The 21,645-nt window shown below is 44.0% G+C and overlaps 1 protein-coding gene and 1 non-coding gene across 2 annotated transcripts in view; one reads left to right on the forward strand and one right to left on the reverse strand.

The window, feature by feature from the left end:
* Positions 1-720: 720 nt before the first annotated feature.
* Positions 721-911, forward strand: LOC115062935. The gene has a single exon (XR_003842841.1). It is a non-coding gene; the product is annotated as a U2 spliceosomal RNA (small nuclear RNA).
* A 3,068-nt stretch (positions 912-3,979) lies between these two features.
* The window catches only part of Kdm2a (lysine demethylase 2A), a 79,127-nt gene continuing 61,461 nt past the window's right edge, over positions 3,980-21,645 (reverse strand). The window contains exons 13-21 of the mRNA XM_021220339.2: positions 16,944-17,027; positions 14,871-15,140; positions 14,194-14,325; positions 12,868-12,957; positions 10,355-11,064; positions 8,404-8,567; positions 7,089-7,247; positions 6,351-6,566; positions 3,980-5,448 (exon numbers count right to left, since the gene is read on the reverse strand). Coding sequence (XP_021075998.1) covers positions 5,267-5,448; positions 6,351-6,566; positions 7,089-7,247; positions 8,404-8,567; positions 10,355-11,064; positions 12,868-12,957; positions 14,194-14,325; positions 14,871-15,140; positions 16,944-17,027 — 2,007 coding nt within the window. The 3' untranslated portion in view covers positions 3,980-5,266. The remainder of the gene's footprint in view (positions 5,449-6,350; positions 6,567-7,088; positions 7,248-8,403; positions 8,568-10,354; positions 11,065-12,867; positions 12,958-14,193; positions 14,326-14,870; positions 15,141-16,943; positions 17,028-21,645) is intronic.

A 21,645-nucleotide genomic window follows, 5' to 3' on the forward strand; every position in this document is an offset into this window, starting at 1 on the left:
TGTTTTGTTTTTTCAAGACAGGGTTTCTCTGTAGAGCCCTGGCTGTCCTGGAACTCACTTTGTAGACCAGGCTGGCCTCGAATTCAGAAACCCACCTGCCTCTGCCTCCCGAGTGCTGGGATTAAAGGCGTGTGCCACCACGACTGGCACATATTGCTCTTATAGAGGACTAGACTTGGATTCCCAGCATTCAAGTCCAATGGTCCACAAACTCCCATAACCCCAGTTCCAGGAGATCAAATGCTTTCTTCTGGCCTGAGGGCACTGCCCTTGTGCACAAACCATACTCATCCACATACATAATACACATAACTAAAAAAACAGAAATCAGGGGCTGGTGAGATGGCTCAGCAGTTAAGAGCACTGGTTACTCTTCCTGAAGACCTGGGTTTAATTTTTAGTATGCATGTGGTAGCTTACAACATCTGTAACTCCAGTTCTAGGGGTCCGATTCCTCTTTGGCCTCCATGGACACCATTCACATGGTACACAGATATATATGCAGACAATGTATATACAACAAATTAGCCAGTTATAGTGTTTCACACTCTTAATTCCAGCACATGGGAAAGTTGAGGCAGGTGGATCTCTGAGTTTCAGGACAGCCTGGTCTATATAAAGGTTCTAGAATAGCCAAGGCTACATAAAGAGAACTCTCCAAATACAAAAATTAAAAACCTTAAGTAAATTTTTTTTTTCTTTTTAAAGATAGGGTTTCTAATCGCTTCTCGGCCTTTTGGCTAAGATCAAGTGTAGTATCTGTTCTTATCAGTTTAATATCTGATACGTCCTCCATCCGAGGACAATATATTAAATGGATTTTTGGAAGTAGGAGTTGGAATAGGAGCTTGCCCCGTCCACTCCACACATCGACCTGGTATTGCAGTACCTCCAGGAAGGGTGCACCCCCTCTGGGGAATAATTGAAAAAAAAAAAAAGATAGGGTTTCTATGAAGCTCTGGCTGTCCTGGAATCACTCTGTAGACCAGGCTGGCCTTAAACTCAGAGATTAAAGGCATGCAAGCACCACTCCTAGTCCTGCATTATGAGTTTTAAGTATGAAACAGCACCTGGGTCAGTCATTAAAATATTCTTGCTCCTGATCTGGAGTTGGACTGAAGCCATGGTTCTCAACCTTCCAAATGCTGCGCCCCTTTAATACAGTCCTCATGTTGCGGTGGCCCCTAACCTTAAATCTGTTTTTTTGTTGCTACTTCAAAACAGTGACTTTGGTATTGTTATGAATCATAATGTAAATGTTTTCTTTAGTGGTCTTAGGCAACCCCAAAGGGACTGCAACCCATAGGTTAAGAAGCTCTGGACTAGAGGCTGTTGTCCTAAACAGTGGTGGCTTCCACTCTGGTGGCAAGGATGAGAACAGAGGCAAAACTGACAATCCCCTCTTCCCTGCTAACACCCAAGTAGCTCATCTTCAGGAAACTTAACCAGCGTTCCATCGGTTTCTAGAGCATAGAGCAGAGTGTTGGCTTAGGGCAGCAGGATGAGTAAGAATTCATTCCTCCTGAGATAGTGAGGATTTCTGACAGCATTCGGTGCTTCTCTAGAGGTTGACTAAACAACAGATCTGGTCACATGGTTAACCTAGAGCTGGGACAAATGCCAGCCACAGGCCATCTGGAGGCTTCAGTGTGTGAGGTTGGTCTTGGTTATTGGGGCTGAGAGGTCAGAAATGCCCAGGCTGTTCCCAGGAACTGCTCTAAGTCTGTTTACTTTTGGGGAGGTCCTTTAACCTTACCACATAACACACTTACACATCCACTAAAGTTTGTTTTGGGGGTGGGGGTTGGAGGACTAGATGGCTCACTGGTTAAGAGCACTGGCTGCTCTTCCAGAGGTACTGAGTTCAATTCCCAGCAACCACATGGTGGCTCACAACCATCTATAATGTGATGAATGCCCTCTTTCTGGCATGCAAATATGACAGAGCACTCATATACATAAAAAAGTGTCCAAAAACTACCCTCTGACCTCTACAAGAATGGAACTCCACATGGTTACAGAGACTCCTCCAAGCTGCCCTGTAACCTCCACGGTCAGAAGCATGCCATGGTATATGTACATGCCTGCAAGCACACATAAAGTACTTTTTTAAAGTTTAACTTCATAGAGCACGTGTTGCTTTTTGACATTAAGAAAGCTAGTAAGTATACAGGCTTGTACCACAGATGTTTCTGTCCAGAGTGGTGGGGCAGGCACTTCCTGGTTTTAGCTAGACATTAGCATGTCTATATGACCTTCTGACATCCTCTTAGATAGACATACACATACACCAAAAATGAAAGGGGTTAGTTTTTGTTTTTAAAGTCTTTTTATTTAAAAACAAAAACAAAAAAGAAAACCAAATCAAAATATTTCCCATTGGAGGCTATTTCTTTTTTTGTCTTTTAAAAATTTTATTACACAAATATCTCCCATTCCCAAGTGTCAGAAGAAAGACATCTTTGCTCTTTCTAAAACCAAGTGGGAAACTTTTAGAAAACAAAGTCCAACTAGCTTTCTTCCTTCCCTGACCCAAAATAATGCCAATGTGTCAGCTGGTGGCCTAAGACTCATTCCCTTAATGCTTACATTTAATTTAAAAATCTTAGCACAACATTGGAGATCGACTCTAAATAAGCAACAAAAAATATATATTTACAATTTTTCCCACCCCCCCAAAAAACCAAACCCTTTAAACATAGTGACTTTAGGAGTTTTATTTATTGAGCAGTTATTTTTTTAATCACCAAGTGATTTTATATTATATATATATAATTATATATATATAATTTTCTTCCTTTCCTTTGTGGTTTTTTGCCCCAGTATGTGGAAAGATGAAGGCAGAGGTCAGGTCTTGCAGTCTGAGGCCAGGCTCTGGCAAGGCTGCAGCTAAGAGTAGATGCAGGACTATGAACTCGCATGGTCTACGTGCTCGGAGACACTTTTCTTTCTTTGCAAGGACCAACTCTCACCTCTAAAAACCATTCTCCCTCATAGTCCTAAAGAAAAGTAAGACCCAGCAAGGGCTTCAGTCCATCTGCCACCATCCTGAGCTCCCTTTTCCACTGACAAATTTCTGTGTGGTAAGATGCTTGTTTTTTCTAAATTCAAATGCAAAGACCAAAACCCAGACAAGCCATCAGCTTAGAAATTTCTGTGGATGAACTGTCCCAAAGGTCAGAGGCACTCTCCCGGCACAATCCCTGCTCTGAAAGGGTCTCTCCACCTCCCCTTTCATAAAAAGACAACAAACAAAACTTAGTAATTTTAGTATTTTCCACAGGAGCAACCAAAAAGAAAAAAAAAAGTCAGGAAGCTTCTAATTATAGGTCATTAATAGTATTAATAAGGTTTTTGCTCAACACCCAGGGTTCTTTACAGAAGTTCCCCCAACTGAGGCACTCTGGAATAAGTCACTGGCGTTTCCTCAACATTTCAGTCCCAGAATTCTGGGAACCGAAGACCAATGGAATGGCAGAGGGTCAAGGGAGCAGACTGCTGTTTTTAAGGTGCAGCCAAGAGAAATCAGCAGATTGGAAGAAACAATGCCATCCCTTGCCAGAAACCCAGTTTTCCTGGAAAAAGTCTGGTTATTGCCAGGGTCAAAGCTGGGCTGAGTGGCAGAGGGGACACTTCTGCCTCTATTGCTTTGGCAGTGGCAAGGGTACAGTTAGCATCTCTCCTTGGGCGGTTCACACTTCAGACTCATGGTGCCCGGGCTCTGTCCCCTCCTCATGGAGTTTAGGAAAAGTCTGAGGCCAGATTACAGGAAATGGGGTGGGAAGTGGGAAGGGGTATGTATGGGGTCAAGAGAAGGCGGGGCAAGGCTGTGCTATCAATTATCAATCTCCTATAGATGGGGAGCAGAGTGCAAATTTGCATGTATCACTGACAAACTCTGGCCACAGGCCTCTGCTGAGCATCTCCTCATACTCTAAATATTGACCCAGAATAGTTCCGACCATTTTCTTTCTTTCATTTTTTTTTTTTTTCTAAAGTGCAAAAAGCTCTCTGCTGCCCTAGAGAGAGGATCTTTGGACAGGCCGTTCAATGCAAAGTCAAAGGGGGCAGCTTGATGGGGCTTGAAGAAGGGCAATGAGGAGTGGGAGGCATCATGCTCCCCTCCTTCCCTGCACATATGTGCAGCACACTTAGCCAGACACACAGAGGCACATGCACACAAACTTCCAAGGCTGCAGGCAGAGGGTAGGTTTTCAATCAGGACTCCCCTTAAAAGGCACCAGGTCAGTGAGCTGCTAGGTTATACACAGGCCTGGGCTCAGAGGGCCATGCTAAACCAGAGCCCAGAAAAGCCTGGCTTGGAGGCAGGTGGGGATTCAACCAGTCTTCTGTTTCCTCCACCTGGAGAAACATGCTGCTCCTTCTGAGGACACAAATTCTGGAAAAGCCCTGCTCAGGCAGGAAAGAGGACAAATGGAAAAGGGCAGTTGGTAGGCAGCAATGGGTGGGGAGGGTTAATGATGCCTGTCTTAGAATATGCCTGGGTAGCAATGATAGGGGCATTTCTGGTGGGGGCAGAGTTCCAGCTCCTCTGAAGAGCTTTTGATAACCCCAAGTAAGTGCAACAAAGGACAAGTAGGTGACTAGTGGAAAAGTTTAGGGGGTGATGGCAGAAATGGGGACTGTATTATAAGAATGAGTATTGGACAGCATCAAGCTCAGAGACAAGAAAAAAGGGTTATCACAGACATGGAGCAAAGCTTCAGACAACTCACAGCACCATTGAGACCTGCCAGGCCTGGTGTTTCTAGGGCTGTTGGCTCCTCCTGCAGAAGCCGGGAGAGTTTGATGGAGGAGAGACACGCAACGGACACCATGAGAGGATCTGGCCATGGAGGCAAGGCTGCCTTCCTCCCTAGAGTTTGCTCAGAACCAGGCACTGCTAGGGACTGTGGGTGAGAAGGGAGGGTTCTTGGCCCAGTGCAGGTGAAAGATGCACAAATTCCCCCAAACCGAGAGCCCAGCTTCCTAGCTGGCAGACGAGCAAGCGAGCAGGTACTGGGATAGCACAGCCTGTGCTTTCTCCTTGATCAGCCTCTCCTTTCTTTTCCTTGGGAGGGAGAGGAGCAGGCAATAACCTTGGTGTCCACCGACCTCTCTGCCCCACCTGTGGGAGAAGGGCTCAGAGAAAAGAGAGCAGAGAGGGAATGTGTCCTTGGCCTCAGAGCCTGCGCAGGGTCAGGGAGACTCTCCTTGGTGGGAAGGCAGGGGAAGATTTTCCTGTTCAGTCTGGGCTGAGCATGTCTTAGCTAATCTTCTGTATCAGTTTCTCATCAGACAGGCAGTAGAGGCTGTTGATGGACAAGTCTGAGATGAAGTGCTCACAGGCTTTTCTCGTGATCTGTTTGCATCCTCGAAGGTCAATCAAGGTGACATTAGCAATTCGCCTTAGGAAGAACAGGGTCTGATCTGTCAATTTATTGCATCCTGTAGGCAACATGGCCAAGAGAAAAAAAGATTACAAACATAGCCACAGAGGCCCATTTCTGCCACTCTGTTATCCCAGTATCTTTCTCCAATGCTCTTTTTGTCACCATGCAGAGATACTGGGGTTGCTATCAGTATTGTGGTTGTTTGCTGCCTGCCTCTAAGGATCATGGGCAAGTGAGCAGCACAAAACTACAGCTGGACAGCAGCCAAACATGCAGGCAACAGAGTTTACTGCCCATCTCAGAGATCTTTGGTTTAAAAACGAATAGAAAAGTCTCTTATGGCTGAAGAGATGGCTCAGTGGTTTAAGAGCACCAACTGCTCTTACAAAGGTCCTGAGTTCAAATCCCAGCAACCACCACATGGTGGCTCACAACCATCTGTAACAAGATCTCACTCCCTCTTCTGTAGTGTCTGAAGACACCTACAGTGTACTCACATATAATAAATCAATCTTTAAAAAAAAAAAAGAAAGAAAGAAAGTCTCTCTATAAAGTTCTGGCCGACCTTGAACTTAGAGATATGCCTACATCTGCATCCCAGGTGCTGTGATTTAAAAAGGTGTATGCCACTACAACTGGCCAGATGTAAATTTTTAAAATTTATTCTATTATTTATTTTTTTTTTTTGAGATGGGGCCTCACAATATAGCCCTGGCTGACCTCAAACTCAAGAAATCAACCTTCTACTGCTTCCAAAACACTGGGGTTAGATTAAAGGTGCTTGCCATCACACCCAGCTGCAAATTAAAAATAAAGGTTATTTTGTACTCATGTGTGTGCATGCTGAAATGTGTTATATGTGCTAGAGGTGTTTTTGATCTAGCTCTCTATCCCATGCAGATATGGACATGGTTCAGAAATCAGGGCCATCAACTCATATAAACAAAGATAGCATACCTGCCATATTGAGCTCTGTAAGGGAGTATCGAGTGGAAGACCCGACAGCAGTTAGTAGGTTGGAGGACTGATCTGTAAGGTGACTGCAGTGACTGAGGTCAAGTCGAGACAAAAGGGGCATGTGGCGAATGATGAGTCGGAGAGTAGCATCTGTGATGTCAAGGCCTGCCAGTCGGAAGTCAGTCATGTTCCGGAGTTTGCTTCGATTGTCTTGACCTGTACAGACAAGGAAAGAACTTAGATTAAAACTTTGAATTTTTGACTAAAGCTCCAAGTGGAAGCAGCTATGCACTGGTTAGGACCCCCTTGACAGGGTTAAGCAGAACTGCCCACACTCAATCCTTCCTGTAGGGAGTGAACAAGGTAAGTTTTCGGTCCTCTCAATGCTAGAGTATATGCCTCACTTCCAAAGTGATGTGTACAAAAAGGGCCTTCTTTCCTCATAGTCCTGTGATCCTGTTACCATCCAGCATTTGAAAAACTTTTAATGTCCTCCTCTGACTCAGAAGTCTTACAAGATTTGATCAGGTTTATTCTCTCTGGGACCAAATTCTTAAAATGTATAGAATGGACTTCTTCCTGTTTGTTTGCCGAGTTATTGGCTTGTACATAACCAGCACATATACATGGACTACCACTGTATTTTAGCTTTGTTAATTCTGAGACCTTAAGTTTCAAGCTCCATCTAAAAAAAAAAAAGAGATCAAGATAGGTCAGTGAGGCAGACCCAGAGCATACCTGGCTTATCTGTGGGTGGAGTCAGCAAGTCCCGAATTTGAGGGTCTTTAATTCCTACTGCCCACCGAAGATCAAGGGTCCTGAGAAGCGGGCAGCTGGAGGTGCTGAGGGCAGATACTGCAGACCAGGAACAGCCTGCTAGGAGGAGGTCTTTTAATCCTGTAACAAATGGAAACAGACATACAACATACTCTACTTATAAAGAATTCAAATCCTCCGTTACCAGCTAGCTGTTCTGAGCAACACAAATGAATCTCTAGTTTACTGGGAAAGGACTATGTTCTAATCTAGTAACCAAGTCTAAAAAGATTTTCATGGTGTCAAGGCAAAGTTATAACTTTTACTTTGGTGTTAAAACCAATAGCTGGAATGCCAGATGGTAGTGTCCCACATCTAATTCCAGCACTCAGGAGGCAGAGACAGGCAGAAAACCTAGTCTGTGAGTTCCCAGACAGACAAACACACAAACAAACAGTCCAAATGCTGGAATTGGGTGTGACAGCACATATTCCACTCCAGCATTCATTCAGAAAGAATAGGAAGGCTGATCACTGAGTTCTCAAGAGTTCAAGGCCACAAAGTGAGAGCATCTCAAGACAAAGTACACAAAACTGCAGGCACGCACAACAACTACTGGGCACTGTAGGGAGACAGCTAAGAAATTAAAAAAAAAAAAAAGACCAGAATTCATATCCCCAGAAACCACATAATGCCAGGTGGATATGGCATCCTGCCAGTATTTACAGCATTGAAAGAAAGAGCAGGGGACCTCAACAAGCTGGACAGCAAGACTAGCCACATCATATACAAGCTCTGTGGTGTCTGATAGATAGACCCTGCCTCAACTTTTTAAGTAGACGAGTGACCCAAGATTCCTAATATACATGTATACATAAATGCACACTTGCCTATATTCATACTCATGAAAAGAAGGAAAATAAAAACCCAGTCACTAAATTTGTACTAGAGCATTAGATGCTGTGTAGCTTGTCTTTCTGGGACCTTAAGATGCTGAAGGGCTAACAAAGAGCTGATGGAAGCAAAATCTGACTTAAATTTCCTTTTTTTTTTTTAATGCTCAGGAAACGTACAGGGCTGGCAGCAGCAACCTAACCTCATTCTCTCTGTATCTAGTGTAGTCACCAATCCAGTAATGCCTTACACACTGGCAGTTACAATGGCCCCCAACAGCCATGGCACAGGACTACTTCCCCAAACTGCATTGCATCAGTTCTAAGCAGTACTGACAACAGCCTAATGTTTCCTGCTGGTCCTCTGGGCCCTAGGTCAGAGGCAGGTCTGGCTGCTCACCTACCTGGCAGCCTATTGACCAGCCATGTCAGCTGCTTTTTGGAGATGTTAGTCCAGCTGAGGTCGAGGCTTACTGGCTGCCGCTTGATGATACCACTGAGAGCTTGTGGTACGATGGCCTTACACCTACTTAAGTCAATTTTTGTCCAAAGTCGTTTATCACAGCACCTGTAAGACAGAAGAGAATTTAACTAACTTGATATTCCTGTCAAAGACGCTCCCAAGGCACTGTGCTAGAAAGCTTCTAGTAAAGGCTCAATACCTGAAGGTCATTCCTGTTAAGATCTATAGAAAACCAGAAATCACTGTCATTTTCTACCTCAGAGTCAGGCAAAAACTGCCCCCACCCCTTTATAACTAGACACTTTGCAAATCCAGGATAGGTTGGGCATGGTTTGGCAAGTCTACATAATAGTATGCTGTATTCTCTTCCTTTGTACTAAAATGGTATGGCTCCTATTATACAGTGTAAAAAATAAAACATTTAAACAATTTTTAGACATAGACTTTAATCTTTAACTTGGTTATAAGATTTTTGACTTCTTACTGCCTAGAATTTCTTAGCTTGCTTCTTTCCCTTGCTAGTTATAGTTACATGAAGCTGAGGGAGATGAAGGATGCTACCCAACATCACCACATCTTGCCTTGAACTTACTACTGTCTCAGGCCAAGTGAGGTTCTCTATCAATCTAGACAGCTATCACAGCTCTCTTCCATAGTAAGTCATTTGGTTCCCTGCTAGCTTAACATCTAGCCAGTCCATCCAAAACTGAAAGTGAGAAGCCTTCCCACTCCACTCTACAATGTTATAGTCTCCAGCTCAGCCTGCTTGGCAGGACACAAGGAAATATGAATATGTATCGGGAGTCTTATGTGCCTTGGCCTGGAAACCAAGGATTCGAGACTAGGAAGCCTACTTGCTTGACAAAAAGAGATTAAGATAATCTGGGTAGATTACATAATTTTCAAGTCAAGAAATAAGATTTGCATTGACAAAGGTATTACAATTGACAAAAGTCTCACTGATAGCACACCATATGTTGATGGTAGGAGTCCTAAAAAAAAAAAAAACAAAAAAACAAAAAACAAAACCTAACATACATACATACATACTACATCTCAGAGTACACTGCTGGACCCATCCCAGAGGCTCTGATTTCTTTTCTTCTCATGCTTTAGCACAGATTGTCTGGAGTTATACAGCCTTTGCTCACCCCAAACTGCAGATCTTCCTGCCTGTGTCTCATGAATGCTGGTATCATACATGTATTACCACATTCTGGCACTACCATACTATGACAAGTTTCCAGACATATATTGCTGGTCAAGACAACAAATTTTAGGAACAACAGTAATAGTGTGTAACCAAAATCAAAATTATACACCCTTCTAGAAAACCTCACAATGCTCCATAGCAATCTCTTCATTAGTTCTAGGGATTTTCCCACTAAATGTCTGTTGAACTGGAGGAGAAATGTTCCATTAGGAAGGATAATTAAGTCTCAGCTTCAGAACTGGGCTCCACTTGTTGAAGAAAGGAATAATTCAAGTTTGGGGGATAATTAAACTGGAAGCGAACACTGAAGGGGAGACCAAAGAGTACTAGAACCAGAATATTAGGAGCACCTTTAAGTTTGGAAAGTTTTCCTCTTGGTGCCATAACAGCTTGTCACAGATTCTCTACCAGCACAAGGTAAGTTAGGGGAGGGAAGACAAGCTTACAACCTATAAGACTGTACAAAAATCCATCCCTTAAATTGGTTTCCCTCCCCCCAGCTGAGACAGGGAAACAAAGGGCAGGCAGAAGAGGCAAAGACTCCAATTCCGCTAACATCTGCAGGTACAATGGACTCATCTTTAATGGTACCCACAGAGCAGGTCTATTTATGTCTGATAATATCAAGGTGCACACAGAAGCCCTGTCACCTACCCCCTGCCCCTGCATCCCTGCTCACCATTTATACCATGTCTTGCACACTCGCATACATTCACAAAGTTCTTTGCGGCTGAGGTAGCGGAAGACAGACATCCAGACCTCCCGCTGCATCCAGCTTTCGTCTCCATCCTGAGCCCAACTGCCCCGGCCATTCAGCCTGGCTGCACCCCCCTCCTCTGCACTGTCATCTTCCTCCTCCTCCTCCTCTTCCTCCTCCTCTCCCCCAAGCCCCTCCTCATCCCCATGCTGGGGGTTTCGGGCTGGGCAGTGCTGCATTAGCACCCGGGGGTTAGGGCGAAGGTTGGCAGAGGAGGCCGTGATGGCCTGCAGCTTGGGCACAATGGATGTCCCGTGGAGCTCTTTGGTGGGCCTCTGTAGAGTGACAGTGAGGTACGATCCCCGGATCTTGGCTTTCTCAACTTCAGACAGCTCCTTTTTGCCGCTGGGATTGTTCTCCTTTTCCCGTACCATGGTGCGCTCTGTGGCTTGTAGCCGCAGCAACTGCCGCCGTTTGAAGCGTTCATCACGGCTGGCACTGTGGTGGTCGCTGGGGCCAGCCCCAGGGGATGACCGAGTCACCATACCCCGGGGAGAAACCGGGTCATGGATGAGCTGCAGCATGGAAGTAGGTGAGTGAGGCGGGGGTGTGAGGGGCTCCTCGCAGCTCCTCAGGGGCCGTAGGACTTTGGCTTGTACAGCTTCTTCATCACTCTCTTCTATTTTCCGCTTCTGCAAAATGCATAGAAAAGAAACACCACTGCTTTTTCCCCCTTAAACTCTTTAAATAATAAGTAGAACCTGAGAGAAGCCATGTCACTGCTGCTTAAGGGGGCCGTTTCCTCTAAGCTGGTGATTCAGACTGCCAAGATCAGCAACTGAGCTCACATGTGAACCCAGGCCATAGAATGATAATTTCAGAACACAAAATCCTTAAATGGTCACTTAGGAAACCTACCCATGAGAAAAGGTTTGTGGCCATGTACAGAGGAATGAAATACAAGGCTCTGATTCTACATTCTATTATATTCACTGCACCTCAATTTTTTGGTAACTCTGGTAAAAAGGCTACTTTAGCATTACAATCCTACCACTTGTGTCCACTCTGCAGTAACGCAATCCAGCTCTTTGTCAGGAACCAAGCCACTGCAGAGACTTCATTATGATTATGGTGAAGAATCCTGCTAGGCCCAGACCTTATCCTGTAGTACCTGTGCTTTTCCGAAACCTGTCCTTTCCTGTGACCACTCTTGAATATGCTGAGACAAAACTCAGTCAACATATGCCACTAAATATTCTGTTAATAAGTCAGATTTTCCATAAGAAGACATTCTGTCACCAGCAACACTCTTGGTCTGTATTTCTTTTGTTCTTTACATTCTTGGTTAATATTGAGGCAATGACCATCTTTGTTCTGGAGGCTATTTTGCACAGAATATTAAAATGTAGCAAAACCACAGCATCTGCCATTCTTAACAGCACCAGTAAAGACAAATTAAAAAGTTGCTAGTCCAAGAATGCGGAATGGGAACTCTAGTAGTAGTCAGATCCACAAACCCTCATCCTCAAAAATATTTCAACCAGCCAGGCATGGTGCACACACCTTGATTTTCAGCACTGGGGAGGCAGAGGCAGTTGGATCTCTTTGAGTTCAAAGCCAACCTGATCTACATAGTTGAATTCCAGACCAGCTAAGGTTACACAGTGAGACTTTGTCTCAAAATAGCAAACAAGAAATCTTAACTAAAAGTTCTACTGCCCCAGAACCCAAGTGTAAGAAATAAAAAGATAATCAATTTTCTTTAGGCTTCTTCCTCATGCCTATGCAGGATCCCTGAAGAACTGACAGGAGGCAGCCATCTCCTGTTGTCTGTGCTCTTAGCAGATCTAGCCTTGCCAGCTTGAGTAACCAGAGTCCTTTTGGCATACTGATGCTACCGGTAACCATTAGGGCAACAACCTTGGATGTCCTGGGCTAAGGTCATGAAGCTGGTCTCTACTCTCTCTAGAATGGCTGCTTCTGAATTGCACATTTGGGTGCATGGGGCAAGTAAGGACAAAGAGCTAAAGATGACAAAAAAACAAAAAACAAAAAACAAAAAACAAAAAACCCACAAAAAGTAAACCTGCTTAACCGGAAACTCTAGTATATGAATCCAGTAAGTAACAGCACCACAGGCCAAGCCTGGCTCCCCTCTAGGTACATAGTTACATTCCTCAGGACAAAGTTGCATACCTAATTCTCCAACTCAATAGCCCAGGGATGGTTCCTGCCTTTCTAGTACCCTAAAGAATAAAAAGGACATCAGGACTCCTAAGTGGAACAGTTATTTAGTAATATAAAAATAAAAAAACACAAAAGCAAAATAAACAAACAAACCCCAACAAACTGAAGGGGGAAGGGGAGTAACAAAAAGGGAGGATAAAAAGATATCAAATAAACAAAACCAAAATAATCCTGGGTCAGAGAAAGCCCTTGGATACTATTGTAAAGGCCATTGCACAGCAACCTACCAGACTCAACATTTCCTTTACCTGGGCTTTTTCCGAGCTGTCTTCCTGGTAACACTTTGGACACTCCCAGCAATTTGGCAATTCCTCGTTAAGCAACCCCTCTCCATCCATCTATAGGCAGATAGGGATGTTTTAAAAAGTTAGTCACTTCTGCCTTCTACATCACACAGTAAAACAGGTAGGAAAAAACTGAAAGAGTTGTCCATTTCTAAACATACTGGTCTACATAGGAATTAAAGACTGATATCCAGTGAGCAACAAGCAGTCTTAACACTGGCTTTCAACCACCTTGATTCTTGGCTGCTTGACCAAAGCTGGGCTCCCTGAAGAATTTTCAGGGTCTGGGTCAGTTTAGATTTGAGTTTCTTCTCCTAAATATCTCATGTCAACGTCACCAGGCTTGATCTTGCTATTTGGGCAAACTAATGAGATTCAGAGATCAATATTTCAGTGACTCAGTGTTCTCAACTGTAAAATGTAAATTCATGTAACAAGGTATGAACTCAATTGCTTGAGATATAATAACACAAACCCTGGTTTGTGGACTAAGTTCAAAGTGTTTATGGCTAGATACAGTGGCATCTGCTTGTAATTTCGACACTTGGGAGTCAGAGGCAGAAGTAAATTTAAGGGCAGCCTAATTTACAAATTGAGTTCTGAATGAACCAGTACTACGCAGGGAGAATGTCTCAAGATAAAAGCATATCCACCCACCCACCCATCAACCTACCCACCTTTGAGACGGGGTGGGGTGGGTGTCTTACTATGTTACCAATGCTGATTTCAAACTAAAGGTATCTTCTCACCTCAGAACAACTGGGATACAGGCATGCCATCATGCCAGTCACTCATGTATCTGAGATCTAAATTTGACAGATCCAGTTTCACAGGCATGTTCCACCTGGGGCATTTTAGGAATATATAATTTAAACCATATCCTATGACTCCACCTTTGAGGTTGCATTCTAAATATCTCACCCCCACCCCAATCACCTTTGCCACCATCCCTTTAAGCTTACATTCTGAGATATAACGAGGGATGTAGCGGGGACACCTAGGAGCTTGAAGCATCCTCAAACATGCCTTCAAGTTTCATTACAATGGCCTTAAAGACTTCGAACACACTCTGGCACATGTCCCATGACCACTGGGACATGAACTGGTTTATTTTGCATACCATTCTCTTCTCAAAAATTATTAGATAGCCTGATACACAGGAGGCACCTGAACAATGGGCTACTATTCTCCTCTGTGACTAGGTAGCTCAAAGTCTGCAGTAGGGATAGTACCAGCCTCTACTGACAGGTGTTCCCCTCTCTTGTCAAGGGCCTTTAGGCATCTATTTACCTGGAGGCAGCCAGGATGAACTATCTCGTTGCAGATGCAGCATTCCATGAGTTTCTTTTCAAAGTCCTGTGTCTCTTCATTCTGATCTACTTCGCCACAGAGAGAACACGTAACTGAATGAGGCAGTCTGGGCTACAAGAAGACAAAGATCAGAAGACCATATTTTGAACCTTTAAACTTCATAGTCCCTTTAAATGAAGGTAGGAGACTTGGTTCACTTGGGGTGTACAAAGACAAGATAGTAAGCAGAGGGGGTTTTGGTGGGGCAATGACTGACAAAGACTTGGGAATAAACTACCTAGAAACTAGTCCATCAAAGGCAATTAATTCACTCTTTGTTGGTTTGTCTTTTCTTATTAAGACAACTTCCTTCAGGGGGCTGGAGAGATGGCTTAGCAGTTAAGAGCACTGACTGCTATTATAGAGGTTCTGAGTTCAATTCCCAGCAACCACATGGTGGCTCACAACTATTTGTATTGGGACTCAATGTGCTCTTCTAGTGTTTCTGAAGACAGCTACAGTGTACTACTCATATACATAAAATAAATAATTCTTAAAAGAAAAAAAAGACAACTTCCTTCAAAACCCATCTCAGCTGAGTCTCCCTGACTTTACATATACACAATTTCTCTGGCACCAATACCAATCCCTGCAAAATTTTCACCCGGATCACTTACTGCTAAGCACTGTCGAAGGACACAGGATTGCTTCATGCGTCCAGGTCCACCAAATTTCTTCATGTCCCTGCAGTAGTGGCAGACTCCACATTCTCCTTGCACACAAGCTTTGCATTTCCTGCACCTCACTCTTCTCCGCCTGGCTCCTGACACAATGGGGGAGGCTGCAGCAGGCCTTACAGGTGTTAAGCGGGGAGCTGGCTTCATGGTGTGAGGCTTTGTGATGGGGATTGTAGGAACCCTCACCTTTGGCCTGGTAGGGAATTTAAGCTGGAAAAAGAAAGCATGGTCAACCCTATCCAGCTGCTTTAAAACTAAAGAGGGCAGAAGAATGCATGGTAATGTACCTGACCTAGGATTGGCAAAGAGATATCTATAGGCAAAACTGGCCACAGTAGATTTTTATAAATAAATCTTTATAAATACATTTTTACTGGAACAAAGCCATGCTTTATTTATGTATGTACCGTCTATGGCCATTTTCAAATGCTACAGAATGTGACATTTTGTCTGTGTTACATACAAACACACAGAATCTCCACAGAAAAATTTGCTAACCTGTCTTAACACTCTGCTATCTCTTTTAATTTAGAGAGCTGTAAGACTTGCTCCTCCCTAAAGCTTTCTGGGTTAAGTCTGATGGTACTGATGACAAGCCCCTAAACAGGATGACAAAGTCCTAGAAGTCTTATTCATTTATCACTCCAAATGGAAGCACACATGACTTGTTATACTGCATCTAACAACATTTAAGTGTGGAATAAATTTCAATGTTCATGATTTTAATACATGTTTACTTACCCTGCTAGAAACCTTTTCAAGGATAAGAACCATCTTATATTCCTTTAGTTTCTCACTCTTTCTTAAATAATTTTCTGCCATGGAATACCCAACAGCCATAAATGACTGAATTGTTTTGAGGCAGTCCCTCATGGCAAGTGAGATTCCTAGACCCAGGAAGAGGGAGGTGGCTCTTTAAAGATACTATTCAAGTTGTATTTAGTGTTGTATCTAGTTGTTGTAGTGAAGGCCCAGAGGCCCAGAATGCAAAGACCCTGGTCTACAGAGTGAGTTCCATGACAGCCAGTGCGACACAGAGAAACCCTATCTCCAGAAACCGAGAAGATATTCAACCCAACACTCTGCTTGATACCTTTGAAAGGCTGCGGCGCTGCTGGAGAGCAGCTTAGTTTGGCTCACAGTCAGGACAGAGTACCCTGTCACAGACAGCAAGGTACAAACTTACACAGGAAGTAAGCTATGAAGTATGTAAAAAAAAGGAACAATATATTTGCTGATGGAAATTCTTTTTAATCTTAGCTGGGTGTGATAGTAATCTACCTGTAATCCTAGCAAATAGGAGGTAGAGGCAGGTCATGAGTTCAAGGTCAGCTCTGTAAACTTGCTGAGACCCTGTTTCAAAAAGGGGAGAGTGGTAAATTCTTAAGGTCATGGTCTCACCATAACAACAACAAAACCTCCCAGTACTAGATACATATGGACAAGTTTAAACTAGCTTTCACTCATATTTAGCTAAGTTTCTGGGTCAGAAGAATAATGATATCTACTTTGGTCAACAATGTAGCAAAGTATCTGAATCTGGTGAGAGCATGAGAGTTTTAAGTCAACTTCAAAGAGAGACACTTACCCTGAACTATGAGTCAGAACAAAACCAAGTAATGATTAACCATTCCTATTTTATTTATTTCCTCATTTATTGAGATACAGTTTTGCTATGCAACCCTGACTGGCCTGGAATTTACAACAATTTTTCTCCCTCCATTTTCTGAGAGCTGGGATCAAAGAAAGGCCTGTACCACATGCAGGCCCATTGAGTTTGTGTTGTTTTAGGGAGATAGGGTCTCACTCTAGCTCTGGCTGCCCTTAAGTCACAGTATAGACCAGGATATGCTCAAATTCACAGAGATCTACCAGTCTCTGCACAGCCTTTCCTGACGATCAAGGCATCAACCAAAACCTATCTGTGTCTAGCTGTCTTTTAAATCCAGAATGCTAATGACAAATTGGCAATAAACTTAAGTGGCTTGAAGATCAAGCAGAAGATTCTCTTACCTTATCCCTTTTTGGCCACTGTACTATAGGGACTCCAGTGAGGGCTAACTTGGGATCACTACTGGCAAGTTCTTCCAGCAAAATCTAAAGATCAAAGAGAAGAAGCTGAGTATGGTCAACACAAAAGCCAAGTACTCTCAACAGCATTCAGACTCAGCCTTACCCTTGCCCTGTGAACACCACAAGATGGACAGGTTGGCTGCATTTCCCCTTCATACAGACTTAGGGCAAATCACGTACATCAACAATAAAAAGAGAAACCTCAGACGACTGCTATCTGCTACTGAGACTTTAACCTTTGAATGCCAATAATTCTAGGTCGGAGGAAGCAGATCTACTCTCAGCTCTAGGCCAGCCTGGGCTACACAGTGAGGCTTTATCTCAAACAATGACAGAGACCTCTTTGTTCAACTCCATATCTATATATTTTTAAGAAATGAAAGCAACTAGATACTATAGTGTTACAGTGTTATTTATGAAGCAATTCTATACAGGTACAGGATAATAAAACTTTTCATTACTTCTGCACTTTTCTGGTTTTATTTGTTTTGTTTTTCAAGACAAGGTTTCTCCACATAGTCCTGGATATCTGAGAAGTTTCACTGTAGACCAGGCTGGCCTCAACCTCATAGAGATCTGCCTGTTTGTGCCTCCCTGTTTATACTGGAATTAAGAGTGCAGCTTCTTCTGCACTTTGCAATAGCAGCAATTATTATCAGTTTCTGTTTTTATTTTATAGATGTGGGCAAAGGAGCATCAAAATAAATGGCTAATATTAAGTTAGCAAGACAGTATAACCTTAATGTCCTGGTTCAACTGAAGACTTACTTCTGGGGGAGAAGAGGAAGCAGTTCTGGGTATTAAACCCACAATCTCACACATGCACATTCTAGGCTAAAGTTCTACCAATGAGTTATATATCCCCAGATACAGACTTGTTCCAGAGCTGATTACAGCCGCGTGCCCTCTGGGTTCACAGCTCCCGAGCACACACACAGGTAAGCAGAGTTTGCTTTGCATTTATAGCTATTAATAGAAAAGAAACAGTCTTAGATCAATGGTTCTTATGACTTCAGTACATCTGGATGGCTTAGGAATAATGTGACAGTAAGAAGCTGCCAGTGAATCACATTGGTTGACTTTATTTTGAGACATTTTATGTCTGAAAGAGACTCTGAACCACAAACCACCTAGTAATAAATAATCGCCTTTGACTGCATGGATGGCAAAGTAATGACTGCTACAGCAAAAGAACTTAAGAGACAGGTTAGCTTTTTAAGTGCACACACTAACTTTCAGCAAAAACTAATCTTTGACCTAGAAGGATTAGTGCTTGGGTCATCTTTAACGAGCATTTTCATAATCAGAACTTTTAATTACTTTTATCCTTAACCTACAGATTATGCTCTAAATTCCAGAATTAGGGCTCACAAAACCTCTTTACATTCTGAAATCGTCCTCTATTAAGATCCCCTTTTACCAAATCTCCAGATGCCTCACACCTTCCCCCAAACGATCTCATTTTCAGTCATTTTATTTACTTCAAGTTGCTATGGCACCCTATTCTAGAGCCTCAAGCTAGCACCATACTGTGTGGGGGTGAAGAGGCAGGGTGTGGTACCACGTGGGACAAGGTTCTGGTCTCAGCTCCTAATCTCCCTGGGGTGAAAAATTCAGGTCCATTCAAAAAGTGCACCGAGGAGTGCAAGGCTCCCCTCCCCCACTTTGCATACGGGAGGAGTAGGACTCTGCCCATTTCCTCTGCGGGAGAGAACTGAGCTGTCCACAAACAGGGACTTTCCACTTTCAGCAAAGCAGACTGCACAGAAAGACCTATGGTTAACAGAGTAGAAAAGGAACTTAAGTTCACTGGAACAGTTTAATTCCACCTGCAAGACTTTTGTAGGGGGCACAGAGAAGGGCAGAGAGACAAACTGTGGGCTGCGCTGGGTGGGGGCAGTTAACACACACACCACTCAATTACTGGGGTATGTGTGGGTGTGGAGGGAAATGCAGATTTCCTTCCTAGCCTAAATTCGGTGGGGGCTAAGTCCGCAATGGTTTCGTTTAAAAAAAAAGAAAGAAAGAAAGAAAAAAAAAAAAAGAGAGACAAGACTGTAGCTGAGGTCCCAGGAGAAACCGTAAAAAAGCCACCACCACTCACCAGTGGGGATTTAGGATCAGGGAGCGGGGGTGGGGGTGGGTGGAGTGCGGAAAGGCTCTGCCTATCTAGGTTCCAGGCATTTGGGAGAACATTCAAACACAGGCCCACACCCCAGAGAACAGAGAAGGGAAGGAGAACGGAGGGCCCTCTGATCAAGCAGTAAGTACTCCCCAAAGCCAAGCACCCCAGTTCCAAAGCACATCCCACCAGCTAGAGAACAAGTGTTAACAACGGCTCAAACACAAGTAACACACGCATTGTCCTGGACTCGCCCAGCAGGCAGTTCTGCCTTCTTCAAGAGACAAAGTCTCTACAGTTATACACACCCCAAACCAGAAAGGGCTTGCCAACCGACCGCCTGACCTTGCATTTCTTGTTGCTCTGGAGCTGCAGAGGCTCTTGGGTGAAGTTTCCCCAGCGCCTTTGTTTTGTTTTCTATGTTGAAGTTGTGCGGAAGGAGTTAGCTTTTCTGCTTCTAGGAAAATCCTGATTTACGTGAAAATCCCGAATCTCCCAGAGCATGTAAGATAGGGCAGTCCTGCTGTAACCCGTCAGGCTACTCAGAACAGCGTGGAGCACTCTGAGCTCCTTCTAAAGCCCTTCAGCTCAGCCGCGGCTTCCTGTGCCTGCGAACAATGCTGCTGCGTCACCCACATGCAGCTCCCAGAAATGCTTTGCAACGGAAGATGGCAGGAGGGGGAGCGCAGCTCGAGCGAGCCAGCCAGGCAGAGGGCCTGGCCGTTCTGCTGCAGCACCCAGAGGGGAGGTGTTTGGCAGCCGCTCACCTCCTCATGATTGGAGGAAGCATAGCTGGGGGAGGGAGCTTGGCCAGCTCAAGCCCCAGATCCTTCCCTCCAACACTGCAACAGGAGAACCCAGGGCCAGCCCCGAGAGGGTTCTTGGTAGCAGACTTCAGGAGGCGCCAGTGGAAGGGGAAGGCTTTAACCCGATCCACAGGCTATGTATACCTTCATACCTTTACAGTAGCCTCATACCATTCTACTCGTCGTCACTTATTGTTATAACTAGAGCTCTCTCACTGACAGTTCACAGATTTCTTTCCTCTCTGGGATCCCAACAAGAGTCCAGTCTTTGTGGAGGAAGCTGGTAGCAGCTTGCTTTCCCCCAAGCCCTTCCTAAGTTAACTGTCTGTTTCACACCAGTTCACACTCACATAGCTCCATCCCACCAGCAAGTATTTATATCAACACCTTCAGAAATACCATATTACAGGTAACACAGATAAAATATGGCTGTTCCCATCAACCATACATGCCTACTTGTGATTGTGACAGGGAACCATCAGCATATTATTACTCTACACTCCGCAATCTTTTAGCAACTCCATTGTGAACAAATCAAGCTTCTCTGGTTAGAACACTTTATCCTCTTGACTCTATACAAGGTACAGGGAGTCAGGGATTAGGCCTTCCTCCTCTGCCCACAAGAGAAGGCCTCACATTCCAGACACCACTCGGCCAGACTTCTGTTCCTAAATCAGCTTTGCCTGCCTCATTCTTTTTTTTTTTTCTCTCTTCGAGACTGTTTCTCTGTGTAGCTCTGGCTGTCCTGGAACTCACTTTGTAGAGCAGGCTGGCCTCGAACTCAGAAATCTGCCTGCCTCTGCTGAGAATCAAGGCGTACCCCATGCCCGGCTGCCTGCCTCATTCTAAATCCTACTGCCTCAGTTTTTAGGTGCAGGAAATACAGGTGTGACTACCTTATTGATATTCTCCATGAAGCAAACAGCCCCTCACACTATTGACACTTCATATCATCTATTCTGTTTAGAGGTCCTTGAGCCAGAGTGAAGCTCAAAATGTGCTCATTTACTCATGGGTCACAGCAGAAAGGGTAGATCAACCTAGGTCAGAGGCCTACTACACACGTGTGTCAGCATAGGAAGAGAAGCTGAGCAGGAAGAGAAGGCTAAGGAGCAGCAGAATTTGCATTTTCCAGATCCTCTTAATATAACTGCTGGTGCTACTTTGACATAAATAAACATCTAGCTTTCACTACCATTCTGGTTTTTTAAAATTACATTTTATTTATTTATGTGTGTAGTGGATGTCGGAGGACAACTTTTATCATATGGGTCCCTGAATGGAGGTTGTCAAGTTTGGCAGAAGGCACCATTATCTTGAGTTTCTGGAATAAAGTGGCCTAATAGGCTTTCTGGGATCTGAGCTAGTATCAAGGGCTGTGTTTGTGAATGTACTTTCTGCCAGACTGTTTCCCTCCCTGTGTTGCCTACCCAGGCTTAGCTCCAACCCGTGGGGGCTTAGAGTGATCCTCCTGGACTCTCAACATGTGGCATGTGCTTATTCTCATAGTAGCTTACAGAATCAAAGAGATACTTCTGTGTTCTTGACTGAGTTCTTCCAGGAAATGCTCACATGGTCATCCTGACCTCAGACTGCTTCTTTGCACTTTCAAGATTCCAGGTCCAAGTATATTCAGTTTATTTCATATAAAAAGTTTTGTTTAATAGTGATCTAGCTGGGGCTAGAGAGACAGCTCAGTGGTTAAGAGCACTGA

This window comes from Mus pahari, chromosome 1 (genome assembly GCF_900095145.1).
Source record: "Mus pahari chromosome 1, PAHARI_EIJ_v1.1, whole genome shotgun sequence".
Lineage (NCBI taxonomy): Eukaryota > Metazoa > Chordata > Mammalia > Rodentia > Muridae > Mus > Mus pahari.